Genomic DNA, 20,767 nt, shown 5'->3' with positions numbered 1-20,767 from the left:
CACTGGCTGAGGTCTGGGATGCTGAGTCCTGTTTGACCAGAGGAAGGGCACATGGATGCTGGGGAGGAGGGACAGCAGAGTCCAATTGGTCTCCTGCAGAAGGGGAGAGGCTGGCTGGCTCGGGGTGGGAAGAGGCCACGGCAGAGCCTGCGGGAGGCCGACTGGCTGTCCTGGTAAGAGATCCCCTGGTTGCCCTAAGGACAGGACACGAGATGCAAAATCTGCAGAGGCTGGTTCTAGGTCTAGCATCTTGGTCCTTACCTTTTTCCTCTTTGCACTTGCGTATGTGTTGGTCCCAGAATCAAGTTATCATTTTGCATGAGTCGTTTTGGGTGGTCGGGGCTGTGATGTGTGGTTCCCTCTCCCAGCTTCTCTTTCCCTTTAGGTTGTCACTGTGTCCCCTGCGGCTGGCAGTGCTGCCGGGAAAAGCCCAAGCCTCCCCTGCATCCCAGAGCCATTTCTGCTGCTGAACCCATTCTGCTGGGACATGGGAACGAGCCCTTTAACCTAGAGGGTCTTGGGAGAAGCCAGGGTGGTCAGTGAACGCATTTAGTTTTACTGCCGAGAGGGCAGCTCTGCATTTGGCTCAAGAGTGATAACAGGGGGCTTCCCTGGTGGCGCAGTGGCTGAGAGTCCGCCTGCCGATGCAGGGGACGCGGGTTCGTGCCCCGGTCCGGGAAGATCCCACATGCCGCGGAGCGGCTGGGCCCGGGAGCCGTGGCCGCTGGGCCTGCGCGTCCGGAGCCTGTGCTCTGCAGCGGGGGAGGCCACAATGGTGAGAGGCCCGCGTACCGAAAAAAAAAAAAAAAAAGAAAGAAAAGAGTGATAACAGGGATTCATGGAGAAAGAATGGAATTCTGGATTCTCCCCACAGGCAGGAAGTGGGCTGTGCTTTCCTTTGATCCCCCCAAAAGCTGAGAGATTATGTAGTTTTGGGGGACCGCAGCCCCAAGGGGGTTGGAGCCATCCCTGACCAGCTGGGCCGGCTTGGGTGTGACTCAGTCTTTTAGGGAAGACCTCAACTGTCGTGGGAGCTTAGCATGATAGCGTGTGAGCTGGGCGCCCAGTCCTTCTTTCTTGAATACCGGAGCCATGGCGGGTGCTGGCCAGGTTGGGAGTTGTTGAAACGTGGCCCCTGTGTCGATCTCTAAAAGGAGCACGGAGTTGCTTACCAGCTTGGGTTTCAGGAGCAGAGGGGCGTGGGAATGTCTTCTAAGTTGTTGCTACTCAGGTGTGGTCTGTGGGGCAGCATCAACGTCACCTGGGGGCTGGTTAACGATGCTGAGTCTTGGACCCTCCCCAGACCTGCTGGGTAAGAATCCGCCCGTTAGCCCCTGAGAGCCTAAGTACTTTGACGTTTGGAGTCTGGGCTGAGTGTTTAGGAGGATGAATGGTTAGCCAAGGCTCCCAGGCTGGTTCCCGCTGGTGATGGGAGGGGAGATGACAGGGAGGTCCCTATGGTGATGGGGTCGCTCATGGGTGCTGTCCCAGAGCTGGTCCTTTCCTGCCCTACAGGACTCCCGTGCTGGGTTCCCCGAGGACCCGGGGCCCTCAGCTCCCCTCACACGACTTCCCCAGGCACACCCAGGCGGCACTGCACTGCCCCAGCCTCACCTGAGACAGACGCTATGGATTGACCTGCTCAGTGAAAGCATGGATGGGCTAAAATGGTCCTGAGGAGAGGCGATTCCTAGGCTCTGAGCTGTGTGGATGCCCCTTGCATTAGAAGCAGCGGTTTTCCTGAACTTGGAGGTGAGGATGGAGTTGCCTGGGGAAGATCAGTGGCTCCACGCCGCAAACTCACTGCTTTGGGCGTGGCCCTGTGGCCCTCTGACTTCCTCTGGGATCTCTGCAGCAGGCACACCATCTCTCTCCCTGCAGACCCTCCCGCAAGGGAGCCCAGGGTCTGAGGTTTCCAGGCCAAGGCTTCACCTAAGGCAGGTAGGGACCGTCAGGCCTGGATGGCTCATGGCCTGGGCTCTGAATCCTGCGTCTCTGCCTTTAGAAACCTCCCCAGGGGCTGAGTGCCTCAGGACAGGCTCAGCTGTACAGGCAGCCTCACCTGCTGCCCCCTCTGGTCTCCTTCCCTGTAGAACTGGCTGTCACCTCCCTTGGGTCCCTGCTGTAGAGCGTCTATTTGTTGTCTCTCCTTTTAACTTTATTTTAATTTTTGCAAGTAACATATGAACACAGTCACGACAAAGCCTTCGCAATCTCCTTTCTTTCCGTCACTCATCCCCCCAGAGGTGATGCTACTCTTGTCATGTTGGGGCACATCCTTTCATTCCTTTTCCTTTGAATTTAGTTGTGTACACATAAAAATACATAGTTCTAAGTTTTCTTTTTTTAAAAACGTATTTATTTATTTGCTTTTTGGCTGTGCCGCAAGGCATTACAGGATCTTAGTTCCCCGACCGGGGATCGAACCTGCGTCCCCTGCAGTGGAAGCTCAGAATTCCCAGTTTTGAGTTTTCTGATTCTGTATTTTACATAAATATCCTGCTGTATTATTTGAAACCTGCTTTTTAAAAGTCCACACCGGGACTTCTCTGGTGGTCCAGTGGTTAAGACTCTGCACTTCCACCGTAGGGGACATGGGTTCAATCCCTGGTAGGGGAACTAAGATGCTGTATACTGTGTGGCACAGCCAAAAATTAAAAAGTCAACACCATCACATGTATTGCACTTAATTAATTGTACGTTTGTTCCTCAAGAGACTTCTCTGTGCCAGGGGCCAGGCCAGGCTGTTGGGTGGAAGTGGCCAGGACACCTCCTTCCGTATGTCTGCACCCTGTGCCAGACTCCCCCAGCGCCAGGGGGCCTGTCGGCCTTTAACCAGTGTTCATTAGATTGGCACCCTGTGGAGCCCGAGGCTTGCCGCTGCCTGAACAGGACAGATCTTTAGCTGTCAGCTCATCGTGTGGGGTCAGTAACGCCTGTCGCCCTCCTTTGCATTTTGCCTTATTGAAATGCTCACATATTTATTTTAGCGTCTCAACTTATTTCATCTCGAGAAATGGCGTGGAATCTCGTGGCCCCGCAGAGCAAACACCGTACATGAGATACTCAGGCTGAGTGACCCTCCCAGTCACGGTGCTTTCTTGTTCCCATGGTCTTGTCAGAGCAGTTCAGAATCTCATCTTCCGCCAAGAAATTACAGTGAGTTAAACGTACATAAATACACCGAGCTCATTACTATGGGCTGGCATCCCCACGGCAAGGCCAGAATCTTTTCCTCAGTAAAAACATACCAGATCTGCCACTTTAAAGGTTAAGAGGCTCTTTCATGTATGTTTTGCTACATGGATCACTGAAAGTAATTTCACTCTTTCCCCACATCCCAGTCAGGAAGGGCAGCTGCTGTCTCCAAGGTGGTTATAGCCCTCCCTGCCTTTTACCCTGGGCAGGATGCGGTCATCCATCCACTGCAATCCCAGGAATCTGGGAGACGGAGCCTGGAGTCTTGACCTCCTGGGAAGGAAGGGCCGGGCCTCCCATCTCAAGGCCTTTACAAGGATGATGCGTTTGAATTGTGATTGGTAGGTCGTTTGATCACCTTGTCTTTGGATGTCAGGAAGGGTTGTCCTACAGCATCACCCCACGGCTGTCCGGTCTGTGGATATCATTGTTGAGATCTTATTTGGGCCCTGTTTTCACTCCACTGAGCTGTGAGATCTTTACATGAAGTACAATTTGGTTTATTTTTAGAAGAACTGCTCTGTTAAGAAGACCTTCATGGCTGATGAATCTAGTTATTCTGATAAACTGTAACTTCTGCAAAAATGCGATCCCTCTGAGTGCAGATGGGTGGTGGAGATTCCTCGAAAGCTCTCCCTTCCCCGGGGAAGCCTGGAAAGCCTCATTTAGCAGGGATTTTGTCAGGTCCTTCTCGCACACATGGAGCTGATCCCAACTCCCCCTCCCCAGCCTGGAGCGGGGTGGTGGTAGGGGGCCGGGGTCTGGGCGCCGTGAACTCACGTGGGGACACTCCGTCCTTTATCCTCCTTTATTTTTCCTGGCAACTCCGAGGACCACTCCGTTTCTTTGAGTAGGATCAGTTGTAGCTGGGAGTGGGTACGTCTTGAAAAGGGCTGGTTAAGCGTCCACAATTGAGGCAGCTTTCCTGCCATTGCCAAGTTCTTCTTTCAGCTGTGGAGCCGGGTGGGGACAGCGCTGCTGTTTTTGTTGGGGTTTTCTCTGGTGTTGTCACTGCTTCAGCCTCCAAGGGCCGTGGCTCACCCACCATGGGGTCTTTTTAATCCTCGCTGAACCCCCCCGCAGGTGAGCCCCAGGGAGCTTTCTGCACCCCATCTTTGCCCCCTCCTGCCCTGGCACCCGTCGCGGAGAGAGAAGACTTTGTGTTTTCCAATCTGTGCTTTCCCTTGCGGGTAGCCTTGCTCTTTTAAAGCAGGCTGCTTTCAGAGTTGTGTTTTCCTAATGATGTAAAAAGAAAAAAAAAAAAAACTGTCTGAAAGCCTTTTTTTGAGGGGGAAAGAGCCTGGGCATAAATAAATTAAATATAAATAAATAAGCGAAACCCATACAGAGAAAAAGATTTAAAAAAAAAAAAATCGAGGATGGAACCTTTGCGCTCGGCCTGGGGTATAAGTGGCAGGCTGTTTGTGAGACGTTTGAGGTTTTAGATTTTGATTCTCTTTCCTCCTTTTTATGCATTTGTCGTTCCAATCAGGAGAGGTAGTGTGTTTTTTAAACCTTGCCCGGTCTCTGGGTGGAGTGATGGAAAGAGAACGGGCTTTGGAAACACATGCGTCTCCTTCTGTTCGGCAGAAGCTGGAAGCTGACGCTTACTGAGCGAGTACCGCACGCCAGACATTGTTCTGTGTGTTTGGACTGCATCAGGCCCCATTTCACAGATGGAAGCTGAGGCACAGAGCAAATACGTAGCTTGCCCAGGATCACCCAGCTTGTCAGTGGCTGAGCTGGGATCTGAAACCAGCAGACTGGCTCCCAGTTTCTAAGCCCTTCGTCGTGCTGCCCCTCAGATATAAAGACCTACTATAGGCAGGAGCTGAGTTAGCACTGGTGTGGGCAGACAGTCCAGGAGAGAGGTAGTTACAGGGCTGGCTGCATGATGTGAGCTGGGCAGAGGGGAGCCTGGGATGGGAGGGGAGTACCCAGGATGGCTTCCTGGAAGAGGCGGCCAGCAAGCTGAGGCTGGAAGGTGGGTAGGACTCAGCTGAGCATAGCGAGCGAAGACCAGGTTGAACTGGGTTCAGTCCTGACTCTAGGACTCGTGGTTGGTGTGTATCAGATGCCTTCACATCTGATAAACGCTGGCCCAGCACTGACCAAGCCGGGACCAGCCACTCCCTCACAGACTTGTTAGGAGATTAGATGAACAGAAGACAGAGAAGGTGCTGGGCACGTAGTAGGTGCTCAGGAAATGCTAGTGGCCCTCTCCCACTGACAGGCAAGGACGGGGGTTAGACTTTTACTGCGACCGGGGGTTGTAAACCGGTGGCCCCTGGCTGGCCCGCAGAATTTGAATTATTGCTCACATTTATAAATTGGGGGATTCTACACAAAACCCAGAATTTCCAGCATTTTTGGAAAAGCTCCTGTGATGTGGCGACCGCGTCTGCACAGCCCACTCTGCGCCCCGGAGCTGAGCGAGCGAGGCGTGGCTGTCCCCAGAGGGGCACTGGAGCTGTCACACGCTCTCCCTGGGTCTCCTCCAGCCTGTCTCCCTCCCGGCACTTACCCACCCCCATGTCCCCGTGTGGCCCACGGCCCAGAGTGTCACCGCGGGAAGGTGAACCTGGGTGCCTTGGGAACACGTTGGCTGTAGGGTTTAGGGTGGACAAGGGCGGACACTTAGGACCACGATGAATCCTTGGCCCCGGCACATCGAGCCCCAGGTCCTTTGAACGCCCATACCCACGGTGCACACCAGGGGCCCCTGGATCTTTCTCTCCTGTGACACAGATGGTCGGCATTTCCAGTCATTGAAGTGTCTGACTTTCTGGCAAATGGACGAGTACTTTCAAAACCTAGACATTCCTGGGATGAGGGAAAAGCCACTGACTTGGCAGAGTGGGGTCCTCGGGGAGAAGCTGTGGTCCAAGGGGAGCCCCTCCTTCCAGACCCTGGACTGACCCTCAGAAGACCAAAATCAGATTTCAGCTGAAGGCTCCTCAGTGAAGGGACCGTGTCCCTTAGGGAACCCAGGCCGTGAACAATAGCGGAGCTCCAAAGGGGCCTCACTGAACCCCGCTGTGGTTCAGCATGGACGTGGCCGCCACAGAGGGCTTCCGGAATCCCAGCTCTGATCAGTCACCCACAGGCTTTGCATGGAGTCCCAAAGTCCCTTTTTCCGGGATTCCTGCTTCCTCTAGGAAGCCTTCCCTGGTTTTCCCTGGGATGAACTTCACTGATTCCTCAGAAGCCCCTGTGAGGTAGGTACCGCTGCCACCCCCGCGTTCTAGACGGTGAAACTGAGGCTGAGCAAGGTGAAGGGACTTGCCGGAGGCCACATGCCAGCACATGGCACAGAGAAATCCGAGCCCTGGGCTCGTGGCCACAGACCCTCCTTGTTTTCCTCCGGGCTTTATGCTTAATAGGCCTGTGGAATGTGCCGTCTGGGTGGGTCTGTGAGAGCATCTCTCATCTATTAAAGCCGAGAGCTCCTAGGCCCTGTCTAGTGTTATCTTTGATGTTGCAAAGGGCGGTGTGGAAATTCCTCTGTTTTTATGTGACCCAGTTTCTCTGCTTTGAAAAATGTCGTTCCTGTTCTCCTCCCCGCTCCCTGTTTTTGAGACCAGGCAGCAGGGCTCCTGGAAGCATCTCTTCATCTCTGCGCCCCACACCCCCATCTGCCACCAGTTGTTCTGGCCCACGGCCCATGTCCAGGCCAGCGGATGACCCGCGTGGTAGCTCTGGGGCTCCTGGGAGGAGCTACGGGCTCACAGTAAGGACGCACCTGCGTGGCTCACCTGTGCCCTGAAGTCCACCTGTGCGACCCTCCACTCATATGAAACCAGGGCCTTTTGTTCTTCCTCGGCCGTGAACATAACCATGGCAGACGGCCTTGACCGGAAGGGACCTCCCTGGCCTTTCTGTCCTCCTTCTGTGACGCTGGCCCAGGAAACCAGAGAGAGGAGCCCACGGCTGCTGCGCACACCCCCTCACACAGTTCACGTACGTGCCTCTAGAATATGCGAGAACTTTTGTGAAAAATCCCCTTTTCCTCCTTCCCTTTTCTGCCTTGGAAAGCTCTTTGCTGGTTAGAAGACTCTTTGTAACTTGTTATATAGTAAAAATAATTGCTGAGATTGGGTCTGTTTTCTCAGCGGGACTGAGTGACCGGAGGGGATCTTTGGAATGGGGAGCGGGGCCGGGCGGGGTGCGTCTCCAAGTCATTTGCTCGTGAAGGTGTTAACACGTGTCTGCTTCTTACACAGAGTTAAGCTAAGGATTTGGGGATCAAAAGATGGCTGTGCGTGGGGTCTGCTCCTGGGATCGGGGGCGGCAGGGAGACTGTGCCTGTCTCCGGGTGCAGGGCTGGCCTCCAGACTGGAGGATTGTTGGGAGGGGTCCATTTTTTCTTCCCTCTTCTTTTAAATTGCGGTAAAATATACATAACATAAAATGTACCGTTTTAACCCTTTTTAAGTGTACCGTTCAGTGGCATTAAGTCCATTCACGTTGTGTAGCCATCACCACCCTCCATCTCCAGAACTTCTTCATCTTCTCAAACTGAAGCTCTGTCCCCATTAAACACCGACTCCCCATAATTTCCCCCTATTTTCAGCCCCTGGCACCCCCCATTCTACTTTCTGTCGCTGTGAATTTGACTGTAGGGACCTCCTGTAAGTGGAGTCGTACGGGGTTTGCCGTTTTGTGTCTGGGTTAGTTCACTTAGTATACTGTCCTCGGGATTCGTCCATGCGGTAGTGTGTGTCAGAATTCCCTTCCTTTTTATGGGTGAATAACATTCCATTGTGTGTATGGACCACATTAGTTTATCCGTTCATCCATCAGTGGACGCTTGGGCCGTTTCCACCTTTTGGCTGTGAATCGTGTAAGTCATTGCTGCTGTAAGGGTGTGGGTGTGCTTGAGAGCCCATTTTTTCACAGTCTTGTATCAGGGCCTTCCTGATGTTAGAACCCAACGTCCTGGGCCCCACTGCCGTGCTCCTTGTGAGGGACAGAGGGTGGCTTGTCCCCAAAGCTGGGTCTATGGCTGCGTCCAGGGAGCCCACCGTGTGCCCAGCTCCGGCCTCAGAACCTGATGTTCATCGTTTCATTAAGTCCTTCCAGGGGACCTGATGTTTTGAGAAAACAGGCAGAGAGGTTGCCAGGCGTGCCTGGGGTTGGGTCACCCTGGCCTTGCCTGTCCCAAGGCCATCACGTCCTGTCCCCTTGCTACTCTGTCCCCTGTCCCCTCAGGTCCCGGAATTGGAGATATTCAAGGTTCGAGGTGACTGCAGTATTGAAAGAGGAGGTAGGTTTCCACCTCTGAGGACGTTTCATTACAGAGAAGGCCTTGAAACTAACACAACGTTGTAATTCAATTACGATTTAAAAAAAAAAAAAAGAAAAAAGGAGGAGAAGGAAGGCTGGGCACTTGTCACTGGAGCTCACCGAGGAAGAGGCTGGTTTGGGGGCGTGTGGTCGGGGACTGTCACCCAGCGGTTCTCAGCCAGGGCTGGAAAGGTGCCCAGCGCCCCCTGCACCCACTGGATGGGGGCTGGAGCCTGGAGTCCGATACAGTTATGGCCGGTGGAAGAAATGCACCGTTAGCCCCTGGTGTCCTGGGGTGGCCCCCTGGCCAGTGTAAGTCGAGATGCTTTCCTGGAAGGTGTCTAGCGCGGGGGGCGAGGGATCCTTTCTGCACCTTGGCATCCAGGCCGCCCCTCTCATCGCGTAGCCAGCCCTGCGGTCCCTGCGACTGTTCAGGGCGCCCTCCTCCCCAGCCCCCGGCACCCTGTCTGCCCTCTAGACACGGTCCTGTGCTCCCAACTCCAAGTCTCCGGATCCGGTTTGTTAGATTCTGCTGTGTGTTTCACTGCTCCCGACCCTGGGCATTACCTAGCATCAGACCAGCCGGATCCTGTCCCGTGAACGTGGCCACGGACGACGGCACTGCCTCGCCTGCTGCGTGCCGGGAGGGTCTTCACACCCAGAGTCCACGGCCGAGGACATTGCTGTCCAGGAGTGGGAGGGGAGCCCGCCCTTTTCAGGCCCTGTCGCTGTGATCCAAGCTTCGTCCATCTCAGCAGCCCTGGGTGGATCTGGAAGCACCCAGAAGCTTCCATGACATAGTCATGTGTTGCAAAGAGTGGTGAAAACAGCCTGGCCGGGCTTGGTGAGAATCGGGAACTCTCCGGCGTGGGTGAAGAATTGCAGAATGTATTCTTGGTTCGGGGCATTTTTCCTTGGACTCTTTCTGGGCAACCAGCCATTTAGGAATGTTTGTTAAATGCTTAAAAAACAGGAGTTGATTTCTCTCTGTTTCCACTGCCAACATGTGAGGCCACAATATTCCATTTATACTAACTGGCTTTTTCCTTTCTCTTTCTGCCTGACAGTGAGTGACTTGCAGGAAGAAGGGAAGAATGCCATCAACTTGCCGATGTCCCCTGCCTCGGTGGAGATCCACCCTGAAGACACCCTGCTCGGTATTATCGGTTTCTCCAGCTCCTTGTCGTGGGCGAGTTGAGCTTCCCAGCTTGCGGCTGGTCTGGGAGGGGCTGAAAAGGAGCATTCGTGGCCTTTTGATCAGACTCAGACGTCACATGGGGCTCTCAGCTCAAGGTCACGTTTAGAAAAGTCTGTAGGAAAAAAGCAAGCCTTCCCTTGTAGGTTACTGCCTTTCTGATTGCAAATGTCAGTTTTGTTGTGATTTAAGTATGATGAGGCCAACAGATCAGGAGCTGACTGCCACGGAAAAGGTGGTTTGTTAAACTCACGGTTCCCGAGGTGACGGGGAGGGCAGCAGCCTCGGGCAGGAGGCAGAAGGAGTGACGGGAAGGCACGGGCAGAAGAGAAGCCTTTATTGTGGTTTTCACAGGAAGGAGTGAGTGAGGCAGGGTTCATAAGCAGGTTTGGATGGGCTGGTCTGGGTAATTTCAGGGGCCTCTGGGACACAGGGGCTGCCCCGAGCTGTCTGTACCTGGTCCCAGGTGATTAGGGCAGGGGCTGTTGGCTGGGTGTGTAAGAGCCCTGTGTGAGCTCAGTTAGAGAGGTGTCTGGGGGGTGTGGGCTCTGGGTTGGTTGTTTGCACGTGGAAGGCATTCCCAGGGGACACGTTTGCTGTTTTGGGAATCAGCTAGCTCTGAGAGCGGAGTCCCTCTAGGTACCCAAGGCCCCAGGATGTCAAAACATTAGAAAATACAGAAAATAAGAAACACGATTAACATACCCCCCATCTCTGCACAAGCCGGAGTGGCCTCCATGCCAGGGCCCTGCTAGGTGGGACCTGCCAAGTGGTACCGGCCCTGCACTCACCTCAGGACCGCATCCCAGCCGGCACTGATGAGGTGACGGCCTGGATACACTTGCCTTAAAGCGTGTTTTGGGATCCGATGGATCTGGAAGGCAGTCTCGGAACATTCCGCTTCTTTCCAAACCCTGCCTGGTTCAAAGGGAAGTCCCGGTTGATGCCTCTGTTGTGGTTCCCACGACAAGGCCAGGCCAGCAAGAGCTGATGGGGAAGAAATGCAAACGCACGTCCAGGCGGCCGACCTGCAGCCAAGCGCTGGACAGGCTCGGAGGTGCCGCCGGCGTCCCCTGCGGCTTCCCCTCTGCTCTAGGAAGAGCGTGACCCTTCACTGATGCTGTTGTGTTTTGTCTTCAGTCTGGCTGCAGCCGCTGCCCAGGCAAGTGACCCTCTCCCAGGAGAAACTGGGGATGAACGCTGTCTGGAAATTACCCTGATTCAGAACAGGGTTTCTCCTGAACCCACCCCGTGCTGTGGGCATTTGGCACCAGATAATTCTTTTTTTTTTTTGTGGTATGCGGGCCTCTCGCTGTTGTGGCCTCTCGCATTGCGGAGCACAGGCTCTGGACGCGCAGGCTCAGTGGCCACGGCTCACGGGCCCAGCCGCTCTGCGGCACGTGGGATCTTCCCGGACCGGGGCACGAACCCGTGTTCCCTGCATCGGCAGGCGGACTCTCAACCACTGCGCCACCAGGGAAGCCCCAGCTAATTCTTTATAGTCGGTCAAGGTGTTGATCAGCATCCCTGGTCTCCACCCACTAGATTCCCCCGGCACACTCCCCCTCTCTACCCCACCCCCCCACCCCCGGCTGGGACAACCAAAAACATCTCCAGACATTACAGCGAGTCCCCTGGGATGGGGGTTCGGGGGACGTGATTGCTTCTGGCTGAGAACCCTGCTTTAGACCAGCAGGAGTGCTAGAAAGTAGATTTACTGTAAACGTGTGGCAGGCTATTGTTTTGTCAATATGCCTTGAACCTGCTTTTCCCTGGACCTTAAGTTGTCTGTCTTACGTTTTTCTAAATAGCTGCTCTTGGGCTGGGAGTTGGCATTCTTCCGTTTGCTCTGTAAGGTTCTGCTGGCCCCTGAAGCTCTTGTGACCTTGATAAGAACCACCCTGGTTGGGCTTCCCTGGTGGCGCGGTGGTTAAGAATCCACCTGCCAACGCAGGGGACACGGGCTTGATCCCTGGTCTGGGAAGATCCCACATGCCGCGGAGCAACTAAGCCTGTGCGCCACAACTACTGAGCCTGCGCTCTAGAGCCCGTGAGCCACAACTACTGAAGCCCGCGCACCTAGAGCCCGTGCTCCGCAACAAGAGAAGCCACCACAGTGAGAAGCCCGTGCACCTCAGTGAAGAGTAGCCCCCTCTCTCCGCAACTAGAGAAAGCCCACGTGCAGCAATGAAGACCCAACGCAGCCAAAATTAAATAAATTAATTAAAAAAAATATATATAGAAATATCTCATAAGAAATCACAACAAATAAACTTAAAAAAAAAAGAATTTTCGCTGTTGTGAAGCCTCTGTCACTCAAAGCCATTTCATTCCCACCAACGTGGACAGGGCCCCGGTTGTGGGAGCCTGTATGGGCCCCGGGACCCTGGTCATCTCTGCCTGCACGTCCTAGGGGCCAGAGGTTGTGCTTCTTTTCTGTCCTTTTAACACCCCTGCTCAGTTTTGTTCTGCGACGTGTCTGTTGTCTGTGGGTCTTTCCCCTCTGCTGTCCACTTATTACCACTGTGTCACTCCCTCTGTACAAGCTCACTGGTGCCCGTGGTCCATGGATCGAGGCCAGACATGGAGGGGAAAACAGATAAACAGAAACAGAATATGGATAAACACACTTTGCTGTGAAACATCCTTTTTTCTCCCTGCTCTTTCTAATATTTTTGTCTGTATCATCTTATGTAGTGGCGAGCTTTCTCGGTGAACGCCAGGTCTTCCCCAGGTTTATTAATGGTGGCTTTTCCACAGATCCGATTCAGGCCTGTGTGCACCCCCCTCCCTCCTGAAAGATGGGGGTGGATGCTCCATTGCACCCTGAGAGGCAGTTCTTCCCGGGCCGTGTGAATGGCTGCAGGGCTGCTCAGTGAGAGGGCCACGGGGGTCTCTGCTCTCAGTTCCCCCCATCTGTGCAAGGGAAGCCGGCTCGCCGCCCCCCGCGACGCTAACCTCCCTGTCCTTTGTCCCTGCAGAGGAGAACCAGGAGCGCATGGTGATCGACCCCACCTCCAGGGACGACCCCAGATTCAGAGAGTTGGTCAAGGTGAGGACGAGTGTCCTGGCTGGGATGTTCTTGGGAGGTCAGATCTTGGGGTTCAGGCTCTTGTGGGCCAGAGGAGCAAAGCTGGGGGCTGGTCAAGGGGCCTTACTGCTGCGTTTGGTGGGGGGATGTGAAGGATGAGGCTGGACGGGCTGGAGCATCTCCCAGGGGCCCAGCCCCACGGGGCCTCTCCGACGGCCGGCTCCCCGTCGTGTGCTGGACCCAGTTATGCGGGGACCCTTTTCTTAACACTTGGAATGAGCAGCTGCAGTGAACACTCACGGTGCCTTGCAGACTGATTCAAGGCGTTCAAACCCTTTCCGTAGTGAGAGGGGCGGCGTTCAGAGGGAACTCTGCAAAGCGGGCACGTGGGTCCCCTCTGGCCACACCTGTGGATCCTCATTGGATGCTGGTGCCCCTGCGCTGGGCAGCGGTCAGGTTCTGCAGCGTCTGGACATGTGGGGACCGGCGAGTCCAGAAGATGGCCGCCTGGTTCCGGAAAGTCAGGGAAGCAAGGCCAGCCCGGGCCGTGGCGGCTGCGCGTCTCTCCCCACTGGTCTCTCGAGCCTGGCTTAGCGGTGAGGCTTCATTCATAGCTTTAACCTTTGTCGGAGCGAGCGTGGGTTGCAGTTTGATGCTCTGATCTAAACCACAGCAGGGCGTCAGAGGTAATCCCTGGGCCGGCAAGGGCTCTGACAGCGTCGTCACCTGCGAGCCCAGAGGCCAGTGGACCTGGGCTGTGCAGACGCCGTTTAGGGCAGAGCCACACACATATCCTATGAAAAGGGCTGTTTCAAAAGTTTCTCCACCTTAACCGCTGCGGTTGGGCCCAATGAGGGCACCGCTGCCTTTTCACGAGGGCTCCTTCAGGATAAACAACACCTTTGCAAGTTGTAGCTTTTAAAGAATTGAAATGGAAAATGTCTGTTTTCAGGCCCACCCCATAATGTTGCTTTTGAGCATCTTAAACTGCCTAGTTTATTAAGAGTTCTTTTTTTCCTGAATACCCACTTTGTTATTCTGAGTGGAAGATTGTCGGTGAGGAAAAGTAACCCTGCACGTCAGCCACTAAAATGTTCTCCACGGGCGATATTTAAGTAGTAGAAGGGGATGCCCTGTTTTTGTCAGGGTTCTGCAGAGAAACAGAATCCACAGGAGATGGCCCTATCTCTCTACCTCTCTCTCTCTCTCTCCATCTCTCTGTCTATCTCTCTCTCTCTCTATATATATATCTCTTCTGTCTCTCTCTGTATCTATCTATAGAGACTTACAAGGATTGGCTCACGTGATTATGGAGGCTGAGAAGACCCATGATCTGCCCTCTGCAAACTGGGGACCAGGAAAGCTGGTCCGAGGGCCTGAGAGCCCAGGACAGGACTTTGCACGTCCCAGGCAAAGAGAGGGCGAGTCCAGCCTTCCTCTACCTTTTTGTCCTATTCAGGCCCTTCCTGGATTGCATGCCACCCACCCACGCTGGCCGGGGGCCCTCTGCTTTACGCAGGCCACCGATACAAATGCTAATCTCTTCCCGAGACACCCTCACAGACACGCCCAGAAAGAATGTTTAATCAGCTGCCTTGGCATCCCGTCCAGGCCAAGCTGACACATAAAATCAACCATCACGTGCCCCGCTCTGGTTTTTCCTTCTTCGACATGTAAGCAGAGCCTGAGAGCACGTGAGCATCTTCTCCTTGAAACAAGACCCAGGGGGCCTGGTGTCACCCTCACCTCCATACGGGGACTCCGAGAGAAGTAACTCCCCCACCCCCAGGTTACGCTCTGAACCAGTGAAGTGGCCGGTCTTGAATGAGCCTGTTTGATGCCTCATTAGCTGAGCCCCGGTTGAGGGTCCGGAGCTGTGCTGGGCCCCGGGGCTGCAAGATGAACCAGCCACCTCCCTGCTATACGGGGTCCAGATCCGCTTCGCGCTCCTCCTGGACCCACTCACTCGGCCCTTCCCGCCTCTGCCTCAGGAGACTACAGGCGTTTTTGGTTTCTACCGGGTGAGGGCTGGGCAGCTGCGTGTCCTTTACTCGCCCACACAGAGGGACCACGGCATCTCTGCATCCGGGACCAGCCCGACGGGACCTGCGGAGGCTCTGGCAGCCCCTCCAGCCCCGGATTCCGGGTTCAGATGAACGGCCACGTCTGGGGCATGGAGTGTGTTGACTGGAGGGGCTGGGAGTGTGGTCGTTGACATCCTGTGGGGCAAAGCAGGACTGAGGACCCCAGGGAGTGGGAATGCACGCCTCTCCCTTTCTTCCCCGATGGGCAGTTCTGAGAGCCGTGCTTCCACAGGAAGTTGGCTGTGTGCTGGGCATCGGCTGGGTTTTCTTCCGAAGCTGCGGGCGGCCCAGGGGCGCACCTGCCTCCCTTCCCTCTCCCCTCACTCTTGCTAGTCTGGGGTTATGGTCCCCCCAAAAGCAGCAGCAGTCAGCTTGGCCCTGGGCTGACTTTCCTGGGGAACCCAGGTGTGGTGTGCTGAATCATGGCCCCCAAAGATGTCCACGTCCTAGCCTCTGGAACCTGTGACTGTTACCTCCTTATATGGCAAAAGGGACTTTGCAGATGTGATTAAGCTAGGGGTGTGGAGGGAGGGATGACCCTGGATTGTCTGGTGGGCTCACAAGTGTCCTTATAAGAGGGAGGCAGAGAGAGATTTGACTGCGGTGATGGTGGCAACATGAGGGTGGATACGGGATGCCACGCTGCTGGCTTTGAAAATGTGGGAAGGGGCCACGTGCTAAGGAATGTGGGCTCCCCTAGAACGTGGAAAAGGCCAGGAAGCCTTCCCTAGAGCCTCCGGAAGGAATCAGCCCTCCTGACACCTTGGCACTAACCCAGTGAAACTGGTCTTGGACTTCTGACCTTCAGGACTCTGAGGGAATACCCTGGCGGTTTGGAAGCCCCAAATTAGTGATAATTTGTTACAGCAGCCGGAGAAACCAGTACACCAGGCCGAGTTACCTCCCGTCCCTAAACCGCCGCATCCCTTAGCTGTAGCTGAGGGTCCCCGTCCCCTTGGGAGCAGGGCCGGCCTTGCTGCCTTGCCAGTTCCCAGGAAGGGCCAGCTGCCAGACACATAGAAGTCTGCTCCCATGGCCATCCCGCCAGCCTGGAGCACATACGCCTGGAGATGGGCAATTTCTGGAAGGCTCCCCCTGCCGTCAGACTGCAAATCGTACCTCGAGGCTGGTGGCTTATCTTCTAAAATAAACATAAACACAGCAAGCAGGACAGCGCCATCAGGCTGTCTGTCTGTGGCTTGTGGCACGTGGCGGGGATGTATGTGAAATACTACTACTCACTGACTACAGGGCTTTTAAACAGAGACGCACGCGTGCTGGTGGGGGTCTGGGAGATGCCTGGGCTGAGCGCCAGCTACCCTGGGTGGTTCTTGTTTGTCAGGTAAGGGGGAGGCTCAGCGTATCCCTGAGTCGGGGTTCCCTCACGACAGGGGGCTGTCAGCACCTCCTTTTCTTGGCGTGGGGAGGAACTGGCCCCAGGGCCAGGCAGCCTGTACGCGCAGTCAGGGGTGAGCTGCCCGTGGCCTGCCCGGGGGTGCCGCCGAGCCGGACACCCTTAGATGTGCTCCAGGCTGGAGGCCCTGCTGCCTCAGTTCCCGCACCACCCCCAACTCCAGTGCCCCGGCCCCTGAGCCTCCTTGCCCCTCCCTCCTTGAGCAAGCTGAGCACCTGCCCACCTGGCTGTGAGGTTAGAAAGCCCGTTTCCCCCAAGCCCAACCCCACTTCTGATGCCGGTTGTAAGTTTGGGAGCCCCAAGACGACCCATAGGTTTGACACTTTGCTAAAAGGACTCCAGTTATACTCACGGTTATGGCTTATTCCGGTGAGAGGACACAGGTTAAAATCAGCCGAGGAGGAAGTGCAGGTTGTTTTGGTGCAGGGTGTGGACCACGTGCAGGCCTGAGCTTGTCAGGGTGAGGTCTGGCTGACATCCTGACCACTGGCCACGTCCAGTCTTGGGACCAGCAGGACCTTTCTGAGTTAGCACGGTCAGTCCCCCCGGCTTTCGTTCTCTGTTCTCCATCATGTGCACTTTGTTACCTCTTGTCTTGGCCCCTGTCCTGCCTCTCTCTGTAGACTTACCCACACTGACCCTCCTGCCTCGGGACTGTTGGTGTTTAAAACATTGTGAGCTGCTCTCTGCTTCCTGTTAAAAACCCTGGCTTTGGCTAAGCCAGGCATTAAGAATGAAGCCGCTCATTGAACCATTCTCTTCGAGCATCTTTTGTGTGTAATGCAGTGTGAGGGGGTAAAGGGGTGGGTGTGATGGGCTGTGGAATTGGCTCTCTGGATTCAAATCCCGGCTCGGATTAAAGCAGAACAGTCGTGCCCGTCTGCCAGCATGAGGGTGACGTCAGATGCCACACGCTTGCTGTCCGGCGGGTGCTGTGCCGGGCGCTGGAACATGGGCACACACAGGGCAGAGCTGGGAGGGAGGTGCATGGGCAGGTCTGTGGTTCCCGTTTAGAAGTGAGTATCCTGTGGGCTCAGGAGCTGAAAGACGTATCCTGTCTCCTGTATGCAGGTGTTTGTCCTGTGGTCCTTTTCGCTAGCATCCTCCAGGAGTGCCCTGAATCTCTTAACAGGGTGAACAGCTGGTGCCGCCTGGGGAAGATAGCAGTTTACAGATGAGATCCTTTATATTTTTAATGATCTTTGAAAGAGGGAATGGCAGTTCTCGTGCTTTCCAGAGTGAATAGTCAGAGAGGGGCCTCCGCACTTGTGGGTGCGTTGGTCCAAGGCAGGCTGGCCGTGTCGTCACCGGGGTACGCATTTCTCCCCACAAGCAGATTTCGCATCTCATCTCCCAGTTTACTGGACAAGGCTCCTTCGGGTTGTTAAGTTCTGTTTTCTCCCTTCCTTTGCCCCTACGAAGAAACTCAGCTGCACAAAGATGGTCTTCTGAGCAGAAGACGGTGCTGTCATCATTGTGTGGGGATGCCCGGGGACGTGGCTGGCACTGCACCTGGCCGGGATGCTCTCCTGCCCGTTGCAATGAGCCTGCGTCCTCAGTGCGTTAAGCCACGGCAAGCCTGTCTGGAAGTGACTAAAACATAACTGTCATAGCTTTAGGGGAGACAGGCTGCAGATCTTCATTATCATTTAGAAGGAACTCAGGGGGAAGTCATTTTTTATTCTGGCTAAAGCAAGCTTGTGAAAAGTCTATGCAAAGAGCACTGTGCCGAGGGCATCATTAATACACGTCCTAGACCCGTGCCTGCAGGACTCGGGGTTTGCAAATGAGTACATCCCTAAAAGTGAGGACGGGTGCCATCTTTATAAAGTCTTTTGTGAACCAGAAGATTAAGACGGATGACCTGGGCAGTACAAGGACAGGGTGATCGGTGGTGGCCAGGAGGGGACTGCATCTCCGCGGGGGCAGCAGTGAAACTGGCGGCGGATTTGCTTTTGCTTTCCCAGAGCTGACCTCTGTGGCCCGCGGCGTGAAATGTGATTTTCATCCCCTTCTGTCTGTTGTTTTCGTATTTGGACTTTGACCAGGTCAGAGAGCCAGTTTTAGTTTCTTCATAGCAGAAACATCTCTTGTGTGTTTTCCTACAGGACCTTGCTCTGGGCAAGGCAGCCTCTAGAACCAAATGTCTGCATGCCCCAGAGGCTTTTCTAGGTCTGTAGGCAGCCCTGCCGTTGATCTGAGCGCCTTGCGTGGGTCTGTTCCTAGTTTAGCCCCTGCGGTGATGGCCTTGAGTGGGCTGGCAGTCCAGCTGGGGAGACAGACATGTCAAGGGACGGATGAGTGTGTTTCCAGGTGGCATGACCGCATTGAAGGAAACTGAAGCAAGAAGCAGGGGGGTTCCTTCTCCGCTCTGTTTTTGGTGGGGTGGTCGGAGTTGGCATTCGAGCCGAGACCTGCTGCTTGGTACCTAGGGCGGCAGCAAGTGCAGAGGCCCCCTGGGATGCCCGTGCTGGCAGGTGTGAAGGCCAGCGAGGCGGGCAGCGTGGCTGGAGCCTAGACAGCAAGGACGAGGGTGATCGGAGGTAAGATCAGAGAGGTGGCAGGGGTGCGAAATGGTGTTTGACTCCCGGGGCTGGTTTGGGGGGGCACAGGGACGTGGGAGGACCGGCAAGCAGCTGTGACACCTAACTGCCCACGTGGGGCAGAGACTAGGTCATGTTTCTTTATAGCTCCAACACCTCGGGTGCTGTCCACATATCCTAGGTGCTGCTAGCTAGGCTGAGTACATCAGAAAGGGGTTTCTGACACGCAGAGAAGCCGTGGGTGGTGACGGTGACATCTGTGTAGATCACTAGAGTTTGATTAGCACTGGCCAATAGATCATCTCACCAAATCCTCAAAATAGCCCAGCAGAGGTAGATGCTAACACCTGCATTCTAGAGGTTCATTGCTTAATAACAGGTTTATTGAGACAGAATTCCCATACCATACAGTTCAGTGGTTGTTAGTGAACTCCCAGAGCTGTTGAGCCATCACCTCAATCAGTCAGGGACGTTTTCATCACCCCAGAAAGGAACCCCGTAACAACCAGCACCCAGTCCCGTATCCTCCTTCCTGGCCCCTGGCAACCACTTTGTCTCTAAAGAATTATTGCGTCTCTATAATTCGCATATTCTAGATATTTCATAGAAGGGGAATCATATCAATACATGACTTTTGTGTCATCTGGCTTCTTTCACTTGGCATATAGTGTTTTTAAGATTCATCCATGTTGTAGCAGGTGTCCAAACTCCATTCCTGGACTTCCCTGGTGGCGCAGTGGTTAAGAGTCCGCCTGCCAGTGCAGGGGACACAGGTTCGACCCCGGTCTGGGAAGATCCCACATGCCGCGGAGCAACTAAGCCCGTGCGCCACGACTACGGAGCCTGCACTCGAGGGCCCACAGGCACAACTACTGAGCCCACGTGCCACAACTACTGAAGCCCGTGTGCCTAGAGCCCGTGCTCCACAACAAGAGAAGCCACCACAGCGAGAAGCCCACGCACCACAACGAAGAGTAGCCCCCGCGCGCGGCAGGGAAGACCCAACACAGCCAAAAAAAAGAAAAGAACTGCATTCCTTTTTATGGCTGAATAATATTCCATTGTATGGATAGACCACAACGTGTTCATCTGTTCTTTCTCGACGGCGTTTGGGTTGTTTCCACATTTTGGTTATTTTGAATAGTGCTGCTATGAACATCCGTGTACGAGGTTTTGTATGAGCTTGTGTTTGCAGTTCTTTTTGGTATATACCTGGGAGGGAAATTGCTGGGTCATATGGCGATTCTGTGGTTAACCTTTTGAGTAACTGCCAGACTGTTTCCGTAGTGGCTGCACCATTTTACATCCCCCAAAGAAGTGTATGGAAATTCTTTCAGTTTCTCTACAGCCTTGGCAACACTTATTGTTCGTCTTTTTGATTATAGCTACCCTAGTAGGTATGAAATGGTATCTCGTAGTGGTTGTTTTTGTTTTTGCGGTACGTGGGCCTCTCACTGTTGTGGCCTCTCCCATTGCGGAGCACAGGCTCCGGACGCGCAGGTTCAGCGGCCATGGCTCACGGGCCCAGCCGCTGCACGGCATGTGGGATCTTCCGGGACCGGGGCACGAACCCGTGTTCCCTGCATCGGCAGGCGGACTCTCAACCACTGCGCCACCAGGGAAGCCCTCTCGTAGTGGTTTTGATTTATATTTCCCCGATGGCTAATGACGTTGAGCATCTTTTCATGTATTGGCTATTTGTAAATCTGTTCTGGAGAAATGTCTATTCAGATCCTTTGCCTTTTTTTTTTTTTTTCAAAGTTTGTTTGACCTGAAGGTCATACAATTTGGGGGAGGAAGGAAGTTTTTTTTTTTTGGCTGCGTTGGGTCTTTCATTGCTGTGCGCGGGCTTTCTCTAGTTGTAGTGAGCGGGGGCTACTCTTCGTTGTGGTGTGCAGGCTTCTCATTGCAGTGGCTTCTCTTGTGGAGCACGGGCCTCAGGGCGTGCGTGCTTCAGTAGTTGTGCTTTGCCCATTTTTAAATTGGGTTATTTGTCTTTTTATTACTGAGTTTTAA

The 20,767-nt window shown here is 54.4% G+C and overlaps 1 protein-coding gene across 7 annotated transcripts in view; it reads left to right on the top strand.

Moving 5' to 3' along the window:
* Positions 1-20,767, top strand: part of PARVB (parvin beta) — a 114,196-nt gene that overhangs the window by 48,126 nt on the left and 45,303 nt on the right. For 4 of the 7 annotated variants that reach the window (XM_032645776.1, XM_032645774.1, XM_032645773.1 and 1 more), the window contains exons 2-3: positions 9,552-9,641; positions 12,661-12,731. In XM_032645776.1, coding sequence (XP_032501667.1) covers positions 9,552-9,641; positions 12,661-12,731 — 161 coding nt within the window. Of the gene's footprint in view, positions 1-8,409; positions 8,465-9,551; positions 9,642-12,660; positions 12,732-20,767 lie in introns of all 7 variants that reach the window. The other 3 variants (XM_032645771.1, XM_032645772.1, XM_032645770.1) reach the window with 1 other exon arrangement.

The sequence above is a fragment of the Phocoena sinus genome, chromosome 10, assembly GCF_008692025.1.
Source record: "Phocoena sinus isolate mPhoSin1 chromosome 10, mPhoSin1.pri, whole genome shotgun sequence".
In the NCBI taxonomy this organism is placed as follows: domain Eukaryota; kingdom Metazoa; phylum Chordata; class Mammalia; order Artiodactyla; family Phocoenidae; genus Phocoena; species Phocoena sinus.
Note: the sequence above shows the minus strand (reverse complement) of the source record. Positions and strands in the feature narration are given on the sequence as shown.